Source organism: Trichosurus vulpecula, chromosome 2 (genome assembly GCF_011100635.1).
Source record: "Trichosurus vulpecula isolate mTriVul1 chromosome 2, mTriVul1.pri, whole genome shotgun sequence".
Lineage (NCBI taxonomy): Eukaryota > Metazoa > Chordata > Mammalia > Diprotodontia > Phalangeridae > Trichosurus > Trichosurus vulpecula.
Window position 1 is genome coordinate 389975041 of NC_050574.1, and position 20702 is coordinate 389995742.

Below are 20702 nucleotides of genomic sequence, written 5' to 3' on the forward strand. Positions count from 1 at the left end.
TCTTGTACTCTTATTATTAGTCTCCTTCCTGTCCACCCAACTGGCCTTCTTGCTATTTGCTTCTTAAGAACACACGTGAAGTATCATGTTAAGTTTGGATGCCATATTTTATGAAGGACACTAAAAAGCTGAAGAAAGTTTGGAGGAAGGTAAATGAAAGAGTGGAAGATGAAGGACAGGCCATAGAAAGACATGTGAAGGAACTGGGGATATTTAGGTTTGAGAAAGGGAGACGGGATGGAACATGAAAGTTGTGTTCAAGTGTTTAAAGGCCTGCCGCCATTTAAAAGGATGAAATTTCCTCTGCCTGGTTCTAGAAGTCAGGACCAGGAGAAATTGGTAAATTGGAGTCACGACAGCCCTGAGACCAGGAAAAACTTCCTAACAATTAGAACTCTACAAAAGAAGAATTGGGTAGTGGATTCCCCCCTCACTGGAGGTCTTGAAGGAAAAGCTGGATGGCCACTTGCCAGACAGGTCGTAGGGGGTGAATCCTTTTTGGACTAGCTAACTTCCCAGGTCTCTTCCAAATCTGAGGTTCTGTGATTCTGTAATGCATGAGTCTTGCCATGTCACGTCCCTGCTCATGAGATTTTATGCCTCCCTATTGCACAATGGATAAATACTCTTTAGGCTGGTTTTCAAGGTCCTCCACAATCTGGCTCTAACCAACTTTTTCAACATTATTTCTTAATATTCTACGCAAAGATACAACCCTAATGGATTGCTCACTTTTCTCCCATTTTGTCCCAACCATTTCTACTTCTGTAAATTTTTACCACCTGACTGCCATGCTTGAAATGATCTTTCCTGGTATCTCTAGATGTTGAAATTATTCTCTTCCCTTAAGGCTAGTTCTTCCATGAGCCCTTCCCTGATTTCCACAGTTAAAAAGAGATCCTTCCCTCATTGATTCTCTTGTGTTCCTCTATCTAATCTCTCCTGTGTACTTTATGTTGTATTATTTGTGTACATGTCTCAACCTCCCCATCCAAGCTTTCTAAAAATAGGAACAGTTATCTTCCCCTTGATATCCCTAGGGCCTAGGGCAGTCCTTTAATAAGTAAATCTTTTGTTGAATTAATCTAGTAGCTATCAGTTAAATCAACAAACAAACCAAAAATATAAATAAAAGGACAATGTATAAAACTATCAGAGAATTTGGTGGCCATTAGCTATAGTAAGTAAATGGAATAATCTCTTAGTTATAAGTGTATGTATGTAGAATCAGAGTAGATGCTGCTATTATTTTATTCATGGTCATGGTAGAGATAGGGAAGATTCAAAACAATAACTGAAGTTTTACACAATCATATTAAAGTACTGGCCTAACTGGGACCACTCAGTATAAATAGCTCCTATGACAGATTCACATGACTGAAACTCTAGTGAAATCAGGCACAAAGGAAAACGTTGTGTAATTTCTAGTTCAGCCCACTTCTTTACTGCGGCTCTGCAATTATTAGGTGGATTTGTAAGACTGCAGGTACTTATCCCCTATTAATCCCTAGCATTAATTTCCAGTAGGAAGTGAGTTTTCTAACCAAACTTTTCCTAGCTATAAGTCAATGGTTTTTCTTGGCTTCCATTCAAATTCAACAAAAGAATTGGCTATTCTATTGGCAATTAGCTATTCTATTTGAGATGCTGCACAGCCTTCAATCTATTCACAGCTTCTCCTCCTAGATGGAGAGACCAGTTTCTGAAGTTGGTTATTCTCAAATGTGAATTAGTGAACCGATCTGTAAGTACAATGATGTTGCATTGCAGATTGATGGAAACATCTCTCAGGGTCATGAATCTAGTGAGTACTCAATCAGTGTCCATTGCTGATGTCTGACCAGAGTGTTTGAGTCCTCAGTGTGGAATGATGAACCAAAGGGTTCTGCTGCTTATTCTCATGATCATCAATTATGTGTATGTACATGTACATGTATGTGTGTGTAACTTGTATATACATAATTTTGTATACATACATACATATGTAGATATAAAATACATGAGTACATGTATGTATGTATGTATAGGTTTACACACACACACACACATATATATATATACATATACACACACAGAGATAGCATTTGTATATTAATTTTAAAACACATATACAGCAAAACTAATTTTCCTTTGTGCATATGCAACATCGGGATATATTAGCACTGGGAAGAAAAACTCTGCAAAGGAAATAATGTGTTTCACCAAATCAATATGCGTACTCACACTATTATTATTTCTAAAAACCTGCTGAATTCCAAGGAGAAGGGTGTGAAAGGCAACACACTCCCAAGATAAGAATGCTTTATTCAAGTCTTCTTTCCCTTGGATGTGTCTGTGATCACATTGGCTTAGCCATTCCTTCTACCAGAGCCGATCTTTCTATCCTGATGTCCCAGAAGTATCTCAAGCTTACCATTTCCAAAACAGAACTTGTCTTTTCCCACTAATACATCCTTCTTCCAAACATTTCTATTTTCTGTCACAGGCAACACCATTCTTCCAGTCTCCTACGCTAGTAATCTCAGCATTATTTTCACCTCCTTACTCTCCCTCACCCCATGTACCCAGTTAGTTGCTTGCTATTTTTACCCTTACAAGATCACTCACATAGCTGTTCTATGAAGTCTGGATTTAGTCAAAGGGCCACACTTGAGGAACTAGAGTGCCACATGTGGACTTGAGGCCACCCCTGATTTAGGCTCTCTCACCTAGATAATTTTAATGCTCTCTTATCACTCCAGGCCATATTCCACACTTCTGCCAAAGTGTTTTTTTCTTGAATGTAGGTCTGACATAACTTCCCCACTTAGTAAAGACCAATGGCTTCCCATTGCCTTTAGGATGAAATATAAACTGATTGCTAAGTTTTAAAAGCTCCTCACCTATTCTTCCAGCCACACCAAATGGGCCACCAGATAGTCTGATAGTCCTGCATACTGTCCTTTTATTTATACTTTTGATCTGAATCTAATTGATTACTTAACTGATAGCTACTGTAATAATTCAACAGAGATTGCCCTCTCTAGTCCTCAAATACAGCACACCATTTCCTGCCTCCATCTTTGCATGAGCCACTCCTCTCGCCTGGCATGCACTCTCCCTACTCACCTCTGCTTTAGAGTCCTCTTTCTACAAGACACAGCTCCAACACTACTCTCTGCCACAAAGCCTTTCCAAATCTCCCAACTGTTATTCCCCTTCTCTCCAACTAACTTCTATTTAAACTACTTAGTATTTATTTATATTTATTCTCTATGTACTTTTATGTATCCTTGTCTCCCCTGTTAGAATGGAAGCTACTTTGGGGAGTAGAGATTATTTCTTTGTGTGTCTGGCACAGTTCTTGGCATAATAAATCCTTGTTGACTGATTGATGATTCTTATCCCTGTCTTCCAATAAATACTCTATAAGGGATCCACTGAATATAGTAAAGGCTTTCCATTCATTAATGAGTATCACAAGGGTACCAAAGGTAGCACAGAGCCTGCCCATCTGGCATCTCTCATTCTTGCTACATGATTGAGCCACTTCATTACCTGGTTATACACTTATTTTTTTTTTTGGAGGGGGAAAGGCAGGATAATTGGGGTTAAGTGATTTGCCCAAAGTCACACAGCTAGTAAGTGTGTCAAGGGGCTGAGGCCAGATTTGAACTCAGGTCCTCCTTACTACAGGGCCAGTGCTCTACTCACTGTGCCACCTAGCTGCCTCAGTAATATACTTGTAATATCTTTTATGCCACTTTGAATACATCTTATAGTTTATAATCTTCTGCAGCCCACTTACACCCACCATGCATTTTCTGGGTGGCCCTTTGGATCACTTGCAAATCTGAATCTGATGTGCCATTTCATAATTCAAAGCTGCCTACATAACAGCAGTAGGGAAATATTGTTATTAAAGCATGGGGTGTTTGTGGTGGCATTTCTATCACCCCTGAAAAAGGTTTCTCACCTTTCTTTGCATAATGCATGATTCCAAAAGCTTACTTAGAGAAGAAATTCATTGGCAGTCTTCCAGAGAGTTAACAAATATTTGTGGGAACACAAAGGAAAATGAGCTGTGCAAATCCAGAGCCACTTGCACTTTGAATATTCTAACAGACTGATCTACGGTCATGCCTTCTGCTACAGCCCAGCATCATACCCTGACTCCCACACTTCGATGTAATTGGCCGTCTTCTTCAAAAACAAAGGACAAACAACAAAATATGGGAGTGTACAAAGTAGGGTAGTGGGCGTTTGAGTGTTTGTGAACTCTTAGCAATTACTGAGCACTTTAAAACTCATTCAGTTTGTTTGGAGATATAAGCATTCAAAAGTCCAAGTAACTTTGAAAAGTTCACAAGCTGGTCTGGTAAAGCCTGGAGTCTGTTCCAGTGAGAACAGAAAAATGTTCTGTTGGTTTGAGTTCTATCATTCAGACTTCTCATTAATGAAGGAAGAGTCCTTTTTCTAGCAGACTTGTGAAAATAAAAATGTCAAAAGAGAAGTGCACTGTTTGAGGGTAAAGAGACACCGAGATAGATGGATGCATACATACACACAGGTATGCATACATGGAATTTAACCAATGGGTTTGGAAGAGAAAAGAGAACTTCGGATGGTTCAAAGGAAAAATAAAATGAAGGCACTAACAATGATTCTCTGACTTGCAAAAGGAGATGGGAATGGGTCCTGAAGATAAAATACAACATAGCCACTTCTCCAAAGAATGAAATGAAATCAATGTCCAGCTTCTTAAAGAAAGTCTGCATCTGGATACAGACTTGCAGATGGTTTTAAAAAAATCAAAATCATTTTCTGGTCTGCCAAGTCTATATTGGCTACATTTATATTCACCAGACCCATGCTGGTCTTCTTATAGCTATTCCTGCATCCTCCTCCAGGCTCCATATGATTAGGTACAAGCATCTGTCTGTCTACAGTAAATACACTCAGAGACACCCTGTTAGACACAGCTTCCCATGAAAATCATCTAAAATGGGACTAAAAAGAGAAAAGTGTGGTCAAGTCTGCTGGAAAAAGGACTCTTCATTAATGAGAAGTCTGAATGATAGAACTCAAACCAAGCCAATAAGCTGAGCTCCCCAGGAGAAACCCTTCAGACATGTGCTTTAGTGACTGGCCAGAGTGATTTGTTAAGAATAACTGTGGATTTGAAGTTTGTGGTGGTATCTGAATTAATGAAGTGTGACTGTATACTAAATTTCTTTGAGACTCACTGTCTAGTCATCATAGGATTTTCGTTTCTGGTTTCTGTTACATTTTGGGCAAGAGGCCCAGTGCTAACTTCCGTGACTATTTTAATGCACCACAAGATTAAACAAACAATCCCTCTCCCTTTTGCTCCCCTCCATTCTGATGCCTCTTATATGTAGTCATTTTCATGCTGTATCTCCCATTAGAATGTGAGCTGCTGGAGGGAAGAAACCATGTGTTTGCCTATTTTTGTCTCCCCAGTGCACTCACTATAATGCCTGGAATACAGTAAGTGCTTAATAATTGCTTGTTGACTGACTGATTTCATGTGTGGTACAATGTGGCCATTTCCAGGGAAGAGAATATTTCTACAGGGAGCAGGCCTTCCTCAAATCAAGGGTCAGAGAGGACAAAGCAGGCAGATGTTAAAGACGCAGAAGGAGCTAGGGTTTACCTCCATGTTCTGTCCACTTTTGTAGAGCTGAGGTACGGTAACCAGTATTTCAGCTGGAACATCTTTATCAAGCACTCCAGTAATCAGTTGAGGAAGTGATGAGAACAATAAATTAAAGAAGATCAAAAACCACTGATCAATCATGGAAGATCCAGAGAATCCACAGTAAAACTGGTACCAAAAGAGAAGGGCTACAAACATCTGCAGGCAAAAGAGATGGGTATGCTTTTGGTTAATAAGAATGCCAGCTTTTCTTCCAGTTATTAATAATGCTTTTCATCAAGCATCTTTAAAGTCTTCTCAGGGATAAAAAGTAAAGGGCAAAACACCACAGACAAATAAAAGAATCGCTCACCACCCATAAGCAAATGAAAGAGTGTAACATTCTAAAATGAGTAACAATGGGAAAATATAGGCAATTAGGAGAGGTGGAGACCTTTGTGACTAAATAGTAACTGATTATTTCAGCAGGAATAAGACACTGACACTAATAGTATTCCACTAGATAAGAAGGACATTGGAAGAAAGGTATTCCATATGTCTATAATTATAACCATCTAATAATTTTTATTAAGATTTCAATATTTCAAGGATATGTAATTTCATTGACTACTCCTTCTATTAACCTAGATTCCTACTCCATTACAACTCTGAAGACTGTCTTCAAGAGTTTCCCAAGGGAAAAAAAGAATATACCCCAAAACCAATATGGTGGCGGATCTGTCTGAACTCCTTAGATAAGAGACATAAGTGTCTCTTCTCTGGTTGGAACTTGAAGCCTTTTGAGCTTGGTTGGCCTTTTTAGAACTTGTCCTTAACTGGTCTAACCTTCTACAACTTGTAGAATCTCCATGCCAGGAAGAGACATCAAGGAGAACTTGAATGAAGAGATTATATATAAATAGCTAAAACATATACAGATCTTATAGTTTCAAAGTGTTTTTACATAACTTCATTAAAGCCTGTGAGGTAGGAAGTGAAAAGTATTCCTATTCCCATTTTACAGGTAATGAAATAGCTTATTCTGATCAATTGACCAAAGCCATTTATTTCATCTTTAGGTTGACTATATTCTTGATCCTTTATCTTCCTTTTTAACTTATATTTTTCCTTTGACTCAACCTCTTTAAGCAAAGGCATTACTTTCTTCATAACTGTAATGAAAAGAGTCTTATGAATGAAATGAAATGTCTTAGAGTCAAGACAGCTGAGTTCAAACCTGAACTTGGACACTCCCTTGCTCACTTATGTGAGCCTTGACAAGTGACCATGTCTACAAACCTCAGTTTGATCATTTGTAAAATAATCCTCATGGTGCCTGTCTCACAGGGCCATGAGGAAAATGTTTTGTAAAACTCTGAAAGCACTATAGAAATATTTACCAACTGGGACAACAGTCCCCATGGGATACATCCCTGCTAAGACTCTATCTTTCTTCATATTGATTTAATTTTTGTTTTTGGTGATGGGGTGTGTGTGTAAATGGAATAAATAAGAGGGGAAAAGAAAACATCATTTTACTAATATATATATATATGTATACATTAGATTTCTGGGATTATTAAAAGGAATGCTGGTAAATTTGCATTGTATTGTTATGTATCTATCTATCTATCTATCTATCTATCTATCTATCTATCTATCTATCTACATATATATCCCCTATAACCTAGTGAGGGTCATTCAAGGGAAACTGGTGACGAGATTATATATAACTGACTTAATTCTCTCTACCCAGGGGCAGACTTGAGAAACAGGAACTTTAGGCAAGGAACCTGATTAGAGAGGCAGCAATGTGTACTAGAAAGACATATGGACCAGAAGTCAGAAGACTCGAGACTTTCTTCTTCTGGTTTCTCTACTCACTAGCCAGATAACCTTGGGCCAATCATTTAACTTATGGATCCCAATTTTCTCATCTCACAAATGAAGATAATAAGAGATGCTTTGTCCCTCTCATCAAGGTGGTATTAAGTATCAAATCAGAGAAAGTTCATGAATGCTTTGGAAAACTGTATGTTGCTATATAAATATAAGTTATTATAATCAAGAACATATGCCTGAGATGCCATTCAAAAAATACATGCTGAACAAAACGATGTATGGTGAGACTAAGGAAGGATGATGATGATGATAATAATTGCTAGCATTTATATATCACTTTAGGTTTGCAAAGCACTTCTTGTATGCTCCCAACAATCCTGGGAGATACGTGCTATTATTATCCCTATTTTACAAATGAGGAAATTGAGGTAGATAGAAATTAAGTGAATTGCCCAGGGCCACACAGCTAATTAGTGTCTGAGGCAGGAATTCAGATCTTCTAGACTCTAAGTTCAACATTGTGCCACCTAACTGCCTGGATACGACAGGGATATAGCCCACTGATATCCACAAAATGCTTAAAAACAAGCACATTTTTAAAAAAATCCAAGTGGATGGGCTCCAGTGTTTTGGGTACATCTTCCACGGAGGATTTATGGGGGGATACAGGCAAGAATTTCAAAGGATGAAAAACTGTATGAGTTGCCATCCGCACAACTGGAAGGTACCTAGATTGTTGAGATGACTAGTCTAGTGAAGTATCACAGTAAAACATCCATCCATCTTGAAAACTCATTTTAACCCATAGCTTAAATTTCCTAGCGCCAGAATATTACCATAACCCACACTGCTAAGTGGGCACAAAATGAATGGATTTTGACTTCATGTTTTTTTTTCTTCTTCTTCTTGTTCCTTCCTCTCCATTCCTTCCCCTCTCTGCCAACATATTAATGAACATTTATTGAGGAGAGAAAGAGGTAAAGCAGGAACCTGGATAATTGAGAATTTTCTCTAGTACCAAAAAGCCTCCTTCTCATACCTTTGTTGCTATGGAAACTTTTCTCTTCTGCTCCTTTCTGGAAACGGAAGCCAGCCTATTTTTGAAACTAATGAATTCCTCATTCTAGGAGGCAAAGCAGTTACCCTTGAACTCCTCAAGTCAATTAAGCACTTGTTAACAAAAGCTACTAAAACATATGAAGAAAAAAAATATGGCCAGTTCTTTCCCCCTCCTGTCATCCCCATTGAATAGAGCATTTGTCTTCGGTGGGAGGAGGTTGACTCCTCTCCTAGTGGCACATTTAAGCCTTTATTTGTAAGTTAAATGTTCTAGGCTTTATCCTACATTAAGTCATTGGAATTTTAATTGAATATTCTAGAATGCTAGATCCGGAAGGGACTTTAGAAATCATCTCCAGCGAAGCCGCAGGTTCCCCCACCTCTGACAAACTCTGGCATGATATAGATGAGGAAACTGAGGCCAGAGAGCTAAAAGTTACATAGCAGAGTCAGGAGTAAAAAACCTGGTTTTCAGAATTCTAGTTAAGAACTCCAGTACCATCTAATAATTCTTCTCTTTCTGAGAGGTTTTAAGATAACTTTACATTTAAGTAGCACATAGTAAGCATGCAATAAGAATTTGCTGAATTACGGAATAAATGAATGAATGAGCAGCCACTGCTAAGTGACACAAGGAGAGATCATACCAAGAGATGCAATGGCCCAGACTGAGTATGTGCTCTAAGGGAACAGGAAACTCATCTGAATTAATTTCTAGGACCAAACATTTCAAATTAGACATGCACTGTTTGGTTCTGAATAGCTATCATACTCATATGCTTGAAAAAATGTGGGAAAATGTAGAGGAAAGCAAAGAAAGTTTATTCCCAAGCATCCAATGTGAAAAAAATTAAGACTGTGAATAGCATGGCATACTGGAAAGAGGGCTGGCTTTGCAGACTGAGGGACCTGATGTTGAATCCCAGCTTGAGCTATTTCCTCACTGTGTGACTCTGAGTAGGTCCCATTACTTCTTTCTGAAGTGGGGGGTGGGGGATGGTAGTGGCCAGTTTTCTCATTTGTAAAATGAGGGGGTCGGATAAGAAGACTTCTGAGGTCCCATTGACATCCAAATCTCTGATCCTCGTTACTAATGGCAATTTAGAGTAAATATAAGAGATTGTAAAGTGAAATTTGGCAAAGAGAAAAGAATCCATTTACCTTCCTCCCAACAATGCAGAAAGATCTTGGCATTTCCACTTTATGTATCTATTCAGCTAGATTTATATGAAAGGTATTGAATACCCTGGGAAGAAACCTTTGTGAACACAGTATTTTTTTTCCATCACTTAATTTTCATGTTCAACTACAAACAGTATCTGACTTTGTACTAGGTCCACTCAGCCTGTGGATGACAGCAAGCTTTCTCTCAGCTGTCACTTCCTTGCTTACAAACCAGTTTTCGGGTTGTGACCTAATCCGTGTTTCATATGAAATAAACCCAGGAGGCGTTCAGAGTCCTTTGAACACCAAGGTAAACTCCTACCGCATTTTTGTAGAAGAAATAGAGCACCATATTAGCAAGTCGGGAGTAGCACCAATGTCCATGAACAAGCAGAAGTTTCTCCAATTGTCGGAATCTGGGGACTGCAAAGTCGCTGGCCATCACCGCCTTGAAAGGGAAAGAGTCAAAATCAATACCGGATTATGTAACAAAATCATGTCTGCTGCATGTCTCCAACGTGTAAACTTCACAGAAAAAGCAATAAAAAGGTTACCTTTATCTACTTTTTTTTTTCTGGACCTGTGGTTTCATCCATGAAGGGATGCCTCTACCAGAGCACATGGGCAACTTCTCTGAAACTTAGTCTTAGAGTTGTCTGGGGCATTGATTGGTTAGGTGACTTGAGCAGGGTCACACAGTCAGTATGTGTCACACTCGGAGTCTATTAAACACCTCCTCTACCCAGCAGAAGCCCCCTTTTTTTGACATGAGTGAAAATCTAATTACTAAAAGTTTATTTTGCTACTACTCCTGCAAACATGTCCTTATTAGTCAATTACTTTAGAATAAGGATGCATAGGAAGAAAGTGAATTCTGACCACTGTATTGTCTAAAATTATGTGTGACAAATGAAAAACAGATTCCTGCAACAGCCAAATAAAACGTATGGCACAAATAGATAATTAAGAAATACATGATAAATTCCTTTTAAAGAATTGCTTTGTTTATACATGAAAATGCTGGCTATTGTACAAAGAATAAAAACATTATTTTCAGGGTCTTAGTTCCTTTAAGCTACCAAATATATCCCAAAGAGGCAAATTTGGGGTTCAGATTATTCTATTACTTTGATATATCTAGTTATCCTCTTGATATAAAAAGTAAAACATATCTTTTCTATATGAAGATGACTCCTTTTTCATGGGTAAGGTGTGTGCTTCAAGTTAGTTTTCGAATAGTGGTGATAGGTTCACATAATCACAGAATCTCAGCACTGGAAAGGAGCTTTGAGATCATTTTAGTAACCAGGAGTTTTAACCTAGAATGTGTCAATTTCTTTAAAAAAAAAAAAGTAACTACTTCAGCATAACTGATTTCCTTTGTAATCATGTATATTTTATTTTATGTATTTAAAAACATTCTGAGAAGGGGCCCATGGCTAAAAAAAATGTTAATTAACTCAGTCCAACTCCCTTAAACATGAGGAAGTCACATGCCCAAGGTCACAAAGCCAACTGGTAGCCAAGGTAGAGATAGAGCACAGGTCTCTGTATTCTCAGTCAACTGATGTCCTTGTCACTGAATGTCATGCACTATCCAGGCAGCCATTTGGATCTAGGCTTTCATTCCATCAGGGCGGCACTGACTTCTGTTTGAAGCTAACAATTCGATTGGTAATAGAACACTTCATGTTAGTGTCATATCCCAAACAACCAAGCTAACTGGTGCTGACAAAACAGGGTGCTATATTTCCTTATTCTGAAACAAGATAAGAGTAACATTTTCTATTGTTGAAATTTCTTCAATATGCCTGATATGGTGAATTTTTTTGCTTGAATAACAAACAAAATGAAATGGGAAAAAAAAAGGTAGGAAAAACTTTCTAGTAATCCTTATAGGGCCACAGCACCATGGAAAGCCAATTTAAATTTTTATTTTTAACTGATTCTGTTCTCTTCAACTAGTGACCAAGGGGGGAAAATAACTGTGCCCCTTTGTAAAAGAGAATAAAAAAGTTGCTGTCTGATCCACCCCAAAATGTCTGTTTATACTCTAGCCTACACCCTCTTGACAGCTGTAGGTACCATAGAAAAGCTTGGCTGTATGGTTTTTAAGGCAGAGACTGTGTCCACTTTTCAAGTCAAAGTAAGGTTACATTGATATTTTCAAACTCATCAAAAGAGAAAAAGTTTAAAAATAACCTGAAGTCTAAATTTTGAATGTTTGAGAATCTTCTCACGATGGTGCTGCTTTGAATGGTGAGAAATACTACTGACCTGTGCTAACCAGAGCAACAACCAATTCAGAAGTTCATCTCTGGTCCCTATACACTACAGTCAATTCTCTAAGATGGTGAATAGTCCAAAATCTCAGAAAGCACAGAAACTTTTGATACCTCTTTTTTTTTTAAGATGTATTACAGTATGTTTGCTTTCCTGCTCATGTTTTTTCCCCAGTCTACACTAAATGTAATCTGACTTCCCTGAGGGCAAATCAAAAGATAGCAGAAGGTCAGGCTGTGGCCTGGCTTTTGGCAGGAGGAAGCTGTCCTAGGACTGAGAATTTCGTAGATAATAATCTACATGTGGAATTAGGGTAATGTGGTGAATTCTCAGGAGAGGAGGAGTCAGGCTTTGCTACTAACTGCCTGCATAATCTTGGGTGAACCATCTGAGCTCTAAGTGCTTTAGTTTCTTTGTCTGTCAGCCAGCCAGCATTTATTAAGTACCTACTATGTGCTAGACACTCTGCTAAACACGAGATCCAAAGAAAGGAAAAACGATCCTCTCCATAAACAAAAATCAGGAGTCCTTGAGCTCTAGAAGCTCACATTCTAATGGGAGAGACAACATGCCAACAACTATGTAAACACACACACGCACTCTCTCTCTCTCACACACACTCTCTCCATAAATTGGAGATAGTCTCAGAGGGAAGTCACTAAGGTTAAGAAAGAAAGAATTCTTGCAGAAGGTGGGACTTTAGCAGAGACTTGAAGGAAGCTAGGAGGTAGGAGATGAAGAGGAAAAGGACATGTCTTCTAGACACGGCAGACAAAGAAGGTCAGAGTCAGGAAATGTAGTGTCTTGTTCAATGAACAGCAAGATAGCTGATATCACTGGATGACAATGTATATGGAAGGAAGGAAGGTGTAAGAAGACTTAAAAGGTAGGAAAGGCCCAGGTTATGAAGAACTTTGAAAGTCAAACAGGGATTGTATCTTTGATCCTGAAGGTAATGGTCAGACCAATATTTTATGAGGGCAGCTATGTAGTGTAGTAGATAGAGTCAGGAAGACGAGTATAAATCTGGCCTCAGACACTTACTAGCTGTGCGACCCTGGACAAGTGACTTAACCTTATTTGCCTCAGTCTCCTCACCTGGAAAATGAGCTAGAGGAGGAAATGGCAAACCACTCCAGTATCTTTGCCAAGAAAACTCTAAATGTGGTCACAAAGAGTCAGATATAACTGAAATGACCAAACAACAACAAAAAATACTTCAGGAAGATCAGTTTGACAGATGACTGGAGCATGGATTGGTGGGAGGAGAGACTTGTGTCTGGGAGATCCCAACTAGCAGTTTACTCTACTGGGTACAACGTTATGAGGGCCTGCCACAGGATGGACACAATGCCAGAGAAGAGAAATCAGATGTTACAAGGTATAAATGATAGGACTTGACCAATGATAGACTACATGGAGGCGGGGGTAAGAAACAAGAATATAGCATGGAGGATGAAACCTAGATGGCAAGCCTGAATGGCTAGGAAGATGATGGAACCCTAAGTGGTACAGTACTAGGGAAGTTAAGAAGAGACTAGAGGGAATTCCAAGATCCCTTCCACAGATGACCAAGTGCTGACAATAATTCTACTACTAACACACCTAGAACAGTGACATATTTTCTGTTTCTTAATAGATTTATAAATGCTAAGGTGACAAAATTAGTATCAGCTGGGTACGGTTGAAAGCGACCCGGGTTTAGAGTCAGAGAACCCAGATTCAGATGCTGCTCATTTGACCTGTGTAGCTTGATCAAGTACTTAACCTCCCTATGCTTCAGTTTCACTAACAGTAAAAATAAAGTTGTCCTGGATGAGCTCAAAGGCCCCTTCCAGCTCTATTGTATTATAATTCTATAAGCTCGTTATAATTGAGGACAATGAAATCAGGCAGTCTTTTAGGTCAAACAAATCTTTACCAAAATCTAAGTGGCAAGAAGCTCTTTGTGTGTCAAATTCAATCATGGCAGAGATCATTTTTTTCAAATCTCTACTCTGATCCCAGGAATGCTAAATAGGCCCTCAAAGGACGAGCCCTCATTCAGAGAGAGAGCCTTCCTTTAGAATAGTCCATTGTACAATAACACACATAGATGTATGTATCTTTACTTTTGTATAGAATCGGGTTGGGAACTGAGCCTGTAATTTCATTGGTGTATCCTTTCTCCCAATAAAATTCAACACCTTTCCTGCCACTTAGTAGTCTTAAGAGAGTTGCTTGGAGCACTGAGAAGGTAGGTGACTTGTCCAGGGTCACACAGCCAGTCTGACACAGCCTTTCAGACCCCAAGAGCAGTACTTTACCTACTAAACCTTGCTGCCTCTCATGTATTTTTGTATATTTACGGAAAATATGCAAATTGGAGGATTGTTAACTATGTCAAAACTTTATATTTCTTATCTCTCATAGTCAGCCTAACAAGAAAGTCAGCTTATTGTATGAGGGGGCTGTAAATTTGTTTATTTGAGAAGAAATTTACATTGTCATTCCATCTCATCTGGATAAAGTCCAATTGAGAAGCCCACAAGATTCTTTCAATGGTTTCTTCTACTGTTCCCTGTCAAGAAGCAGCCTTTTCAAAACAAAAACCCCATAGACAATGCCTTGATTAACTGTTTCCTTAGAAATACTCATCAAAGATATTACCTGCATGCCTTCCTGACCAGAGATTCCCACACCAACATCAGCTACTTGGATCATACTGACATCATTGGCTCCATCACCTGGAAATAAACAAAGAGCAGAACTATTTGCATCTAGATCTGGTCGTGAAAGTAAATATACAAAAAAGGTGACATACTTTGGAGCATTTCTCTTCCTGGATGGTGTAAAGGCTTCTTTCCAAGGTTAATACTACCTGGATGGGAAAAGCAGGGTTTCTTCGCAGATGATAAATGCTTTAGAATTCACTATCTGGTCTGGTATACCTTCAGGTAATGGCATGAAAATAATATTATGCCGTGGCTTTGTCTTAAGTATTATTGGACCTAAGTGGCCTAAAAATATCAAAGAATATGTCTTGGGTTGTTCCTGTTGGCAACTTGCTAGAAAATTGTTTAATCCCTTGGGAACAAAACTAAGACGTAAAATTTAAGTTGTTTATAGATGGTTGGAGCTGGGAGGGATCTTAGAGTTCAACCTCCTCATTCTAGACAGGGTAACCATGGTTCAGAGATTTAAATTGTTTAACTTAGGGCTAGTTGAGTGGCAAAGGCAAGCCTTGAATCATAGAATCTTAGAGAAAGAACGGACCTTAGAGTCTTCTATTCTAACTCAATCTTTGTTGTTGTTAAGTTGTTTTCAGTTGTGTCTTGACTCTTCATGGCCCCATCATTTTGGGAGGGTTTTCTTGGCCAAGATACTGGAATGGTGTGCCATTTTCTTCTCCAGCTCATTTTATAGATGAGAAAACTGAGGCAGAGAGAGTTAAGTGACTTGCCCAGGGTCACACAGCTAGTACATGTCAGAGGCCAGATTAGAACCCAGGAAGAAGAGTCTTTCCGACTTCAGGCCCAGCACTGTACCACCTACCTGCCTATCTAACTAATTTATCATTCAGGAGTCCCTTTTGTCTCTTTTTAAAGGAGATGATCACCCAGCCTGTGCTGGAAGACATCCAATAATAGATACCCCACTACTCTGAGACAGCACAGTCTAGTTTTGGACATTTCTACTTATTTAAATGTCCTTTTTTTTAAACTTTGAGCAAGAATCTGTCACACCATCACTTTCATTCACTGATCCTCATTTTGCCTTTTGCAGTAATAAAATTAAGTCCAATCTTTCTTCCACATGACAGATTTTAATGAATCTGAAGACATCCATCATGCCTCCTTTAATTCTTTTCTTCACCAAATTTAACATATCCCATTTCCTCCTTATGCTTCACATGACATTATTTCTAGATTCTTTACTATCCTTGTAAGTCTCTGGATACTCTCTAGTTTATTGCATCTCTTAAAACATTGCAGCCACGGCTGAACACACACTACAGACATGGTAAGACCAAGAAAGGATTCATCGTGGTTATTTTGTCTATTTTCTGGACCTCATATGTCAATGGAGACAGCATGGTGTGGTAGGAAAAGTTCTTAAAACAATTTTTTAAATGCATAGTATAAAATATACAGGAAAATAATTATATTGAAACAGTTATCAAAATATTTCTTAAACACTTCACAGACCCTTAAGATACCCTGATGTGATGGGGTCAACTACCTACCAGAGTTCTCTTCCTCTTTCTCTCCACCCTTTCCTATAGGTTAAGCTAGTTTTACTCTCCCTAAAATAACAAAGCTATCCCCAGGACTTAATTGGCCTAGTGGACTAAGGCTTAAGTTGTGCCATCTTTGAAACAGCTTCCTGGTGGTCTCTGGCCTTACATGCCCACCCACATGGAGTCTGGGCTCTTCAGACTTGGCTGCTGTCTCAAAAATTGGAAAGAGTCACCATATCATACCCTGTTGACCAGATGGTTTCCATATGGAGGCAAGCTATCCAAATTAAGTGCTGCAGCATTGAATAGCCTTCCTATGCCGTGGCTAAGTAAAAACCTCCTTTCCTTAACTGTTGAATGACCCATGGATGTCTCCTGTTGTTCTAAAATGAAACTTTAACAAGGGATGAGCATGAGTCAGGCTCAGAGATAGCAGGTGACTCAGCCAAAGTCACTCAATTACTAAGTAGCAGAACTAGGAGTGGCAGCCAAGCCTTCCACATCCATCTGAGTAGTCACAGAAGATAGGGAGGGGGAGTGGAGAACTTCCATCAGAATCTTTCTAGTTTGACACAACCTGTCAGCCAGAGCTCATGTTACACAGGCATAGCTTTGAGAGCTCCATGGTCCCATGGTGGGTCACCTCCATGGTACCAAGAGACAGCTGGTAAAATTAGTGAAGCCTGTTGCTATCTAGAGAAGACAAAGGAGCCTTTCTGAAATTTTTGCTTAGGGATTCAAAAGACAAATTCCCTCCATTACATATGGTTATCATCGGGTTCCCACTCTGTGGCATTACCTTAGCTATTCCTATATCCTCTAAAGGTTGCTATCAAAATGCTGCTTTTTTCTTTTAAAAGTCTTGTCTCTTGGTGGTCATAGTCCTGACAATAGTGGGTAGGAGAAGCAATAATGGATTCTTTAACCTGACTACAAAATCATAGGGTCAGCACCCAAAACAATACTCCTTTTGTAAGAACAGGTTAATAGTCTGAAGGAGTGATAATGCTAATTATGCAGACATGGATTTCCCCCCACCCTGATTTATTTCTAATACTCGAAAAAGCATGATGGGTTCTGTGCTTATAAGTGAACAGTAAAGATACTACATTTCAACCTCAAGATTTCTGTCGAGTGTGACTCATATCACTATGGAGACCAGCTTGTTTGATCCCTTAGAAATCATCATTTCCCACATGAAACTTTCTTTTGCTAAAAAAAAAAAGCTTAATGTTGAGATGAAAGCTTAGAGTTGAAAGGGATCTTAGTACATTTCCCTTTTACCGATGAAGAAACTGAGACCTGAAAGGTGAAGTGACTTGCCCAAATTCACACCCAGGTGGCAGGGAATGGAGCCAGGATCCAAGTCTAGGTTCTCTGACTCCAAATACAGCTTTATATCCACTAGATTATTCTTTATTCCTGCTGAATTTCTGAGGTTCCATCTTTGGAGACCATTCCCTACTCCCTGGCCATCTACTTGCCAGCCACCTTGCCCTCAACCAGTGACCATGACCTGGAGGCTTTAATGTTTCTGGGTGAGCTCCTTTCCTGGTCTGTGACTTCAGGCCATGCTTTGCTTTACTTCTCAACCCCAAGCCATCTACCCACCAATAATCTTGCTGCTGTGTCTGGCTTCCCTTTAGTTCTGGATGCATGATCAGATCAACTCTTCCATTGTTCCTTTGGATGGTGGGTCAATCTACTCCTCATTGACCCCAACTCCCCATCCTAGTAATATGTGAATCGAAGTGGCCCACCCTGGCCACTACTCCCTAAGTGTACTGTCTTCTCTTATTAAAATGTAAGATTCTTGAGTGCAAGGACTAGTACATGGTACATGCTTGACAAAAATATTTTTTGTTAATTTATTGTGATTTAGAAGTTATGAGTTATGGACAAAGACAAGATTTGGCCTCATGTGAGGTAGACTGGAATATTTTAAGAAGTGTAGCCCATCTCATCTCAAATTAATGGAGATGAAATTTCACCATTTGGGTTAATAATGTACTCTCCAAAAATACAAATTTCCTTAAGAGCAATCATATCTTGATGCTAATAAGCTCAAACAGATGCTGTCCTCCCAACAACTTTGAATTTGACTGTCTGGAGAGAAAGGACTTTTTAATGGGGGAGAAGGAAGGAGGAATATTTTGAAGCATCTAGCTGAGGTGGAGGGGAAGAACTGGTAATCAGAAAGCAAAGGCTGCCAGTAAGCAGTGGAGAGTCTGGATACTTGGGGGGGGGGGTGAGGAGGGAAACAGAGCCCCAAGAGATTAGAGAGGGATACAGAATTGTAGCACAGAAACTTTCCTATTTCTTGATTTTGCCTAGGTTTGGTCTTATCCAAAGATAAAGAAACATGCTCTGAGAGATAAAGTGACTTGGTTAGGTCATACAGGCAATAAGTGACAGGTTGTGTTGTTTGTCCTTTGTTCTTGAAGAGGACCATGACATCAGGGAAATGATGACATGACATGACTTTGATTTGAGTGAGGGAGGGTTGTGCAAGGTAACCAGCCTTGCACCACCATTTCTCCTCCAGAGCCATCTGGGTCTAGTGGCCAGGAATTCATCAGGAAGACTGGAGATGGCCCAGGATGCAATGGAAGACCCAGGCCCTTCTAGGCTAAGGCCTTTTCACATAGTCACTTAGAGTGAGGTAACGGCCATTCAGTGACTAGGCCGCTTTAAGAGGTAAGTCAAGGGATGGCCCCTTTAGTTTGGAAAAAAAAAGTCATACTGGGAGAGGAAGACCCTCAGGGTTGTTGGTCAAAAGAGAAACAGTACTGACTTTGGCTCAGAGCCTGGAGGGCCCAAAATATAGCCATTAAGTGGAGCTTGGGCAGGGACCAATTGTGGTCCAGTCTATGAGCTTCTGAGTGAAATGGGTTTAAGGTTTGGTCTTTCAGTAAGTGACAATAACTATTGCCTACCTGCCTTGACTTAGTAATAGGCAGCTAGGTGATGAAATGGATAGAGGGCTAGGCTTGGATTCAGGCAGTCCTAAATTCAAATGTGGCCTCAGACAATTAAGAGGTAACTAGCTGTGTGACCTTGGGCAAATCACTTAGGTTCTGTCAGCCTCAGTCTATTCTTATGGGAAACGGAGATAATAGCTGTACCATCATCCTGGGTGGGTTGTGATAAGGATAAACTGGGATAATACTCACAAAGTACTCAAAAAACCTGAATGTATTTTTAAATGCTATTACTATTCCTAATCTATTCTAACATCCTCCAAAGTATGGGGCAAGTTCTACATTCTATTTTACTACTGACATTAATATATGCCTATAGCTAGTGCTACTATGTTTTATATATTTTACATCTTCAAAATCCTACCTGGACCCTTTGATCATGGAATGGAGGTTCCCTTGAACTGCTGAGGGCTAATGCCATGTAGAACGCTGTACTCAAGTGGGTGTAATTGAATATGAATGAGTGGGTCCAACTGTGGCCTTTGGGTCTATTGTGTGAACATTCTTGCTAATTTCATATAACTATGTGACTAAAGGCTTGGCCTCCTTGCAATGAATATTTTACCAAGGCAACCCATAATGATTTTCTCCTAAGCTGTGGAAAGGTTGGGAGCTACCTCAAGACAAGGGTTACCTACAATACAAAATGCTAGTCCATAGAATTGCTGAAGAAAGTATGCATATTCTATGTGCTGCTCATCATACCCTCTGGCAATTCTCCTGAAATGGGCATAATATTAAAATAAATTAGGAATGTGTTTTTAATTCAGGGAGATTTGCTTGTGGCCTGGAATAAAGAACAAGAACGTCAATTTGTATTAAGACTTTGAAAAAGCACTATGAACATCTATAGCAGGTGGACCCATCCATTATTCATTCAGGCTACTGTTCATACTTGCCTATTGCCAAGGTCATGGCTTTCAGTTTGTTTCTGACCAGCTTTACCACCATGCTCTTTTGTAATGGAGTGGATCGACAGCAGAGGACTGAACGGCATCTCCTAGCTAGGGAAAGAAATTTGTCTTCCAAGGTTCTGTCCAGTGCATAAGCTAGAGTTCTCCCATCAATCACGAGGCCTAGGTTGGGGCATGTGGCAGCAGATGGGGCAGGTGGGTGGACAGAGGCGAACCCAATGTTCACCTTTCCAAGAGATTTCTTCACTTCACTATTTGAAAATTTTGACTCCACATAGAATAAACACTGTTCCAATAAAGCAGCACATGTTTCCTGAAACAAAATAAAAACCAAAACAAAACTGAACACCAAAAGCAAAACAGCAACAGGACCTAAAGAAAAACTTACCCATTATGAGTTCACCCAATAGATAGATTCAATTTCTTACAACAAATTCTGATTTGGAATGAAACTTGAGGTACTGATTTGAGAGCTTTTAGAAAATAAGATAAAACGGTCCCTTTATCATATAAGAACCTAAACCAATTATTTATTTATACTGCAGTGACAGATACTGCAATTCTTCACTATGGGAAACCTCATAATTCGGTTCAGTCAATCT

The 20702-nt window shown here is 39.3% G+C and overlaps 1 protein-coding gene across 1 annotated transcript in view; it reads right to left on the minus strand.

Moving 5' to 3' along the window:
• Positions 1 to 20702, minus strand: part of ATP10A (ATPase phospholipid transporting 10A (putative)) — a 275874-nt gene that overhangs the window by 6671 nt on the left and 248501 nt on the right. The window contains exons 14-17 of the mRNA XM_036745018.1: positions 20086 to 20413; positions 14636 to 14712; positions 10026 to 10151; positions 5657 to 5857 (exon numbers count right to left, since the gene is read on the minus strand). Coding sequence (XP_036600913.1) covers positions 5657 to 5857; positions 10026 to 10151; positions 14636 to 14712; positions 20086 to 20413 — 732 coding nt within the window. The remainder of the gene's footprint in view (positions 1 to 5656; positions 5858 to 10025; positions 10152 to 14635; positions 14713 to 20085; positions 20414 to 20702) is intronic.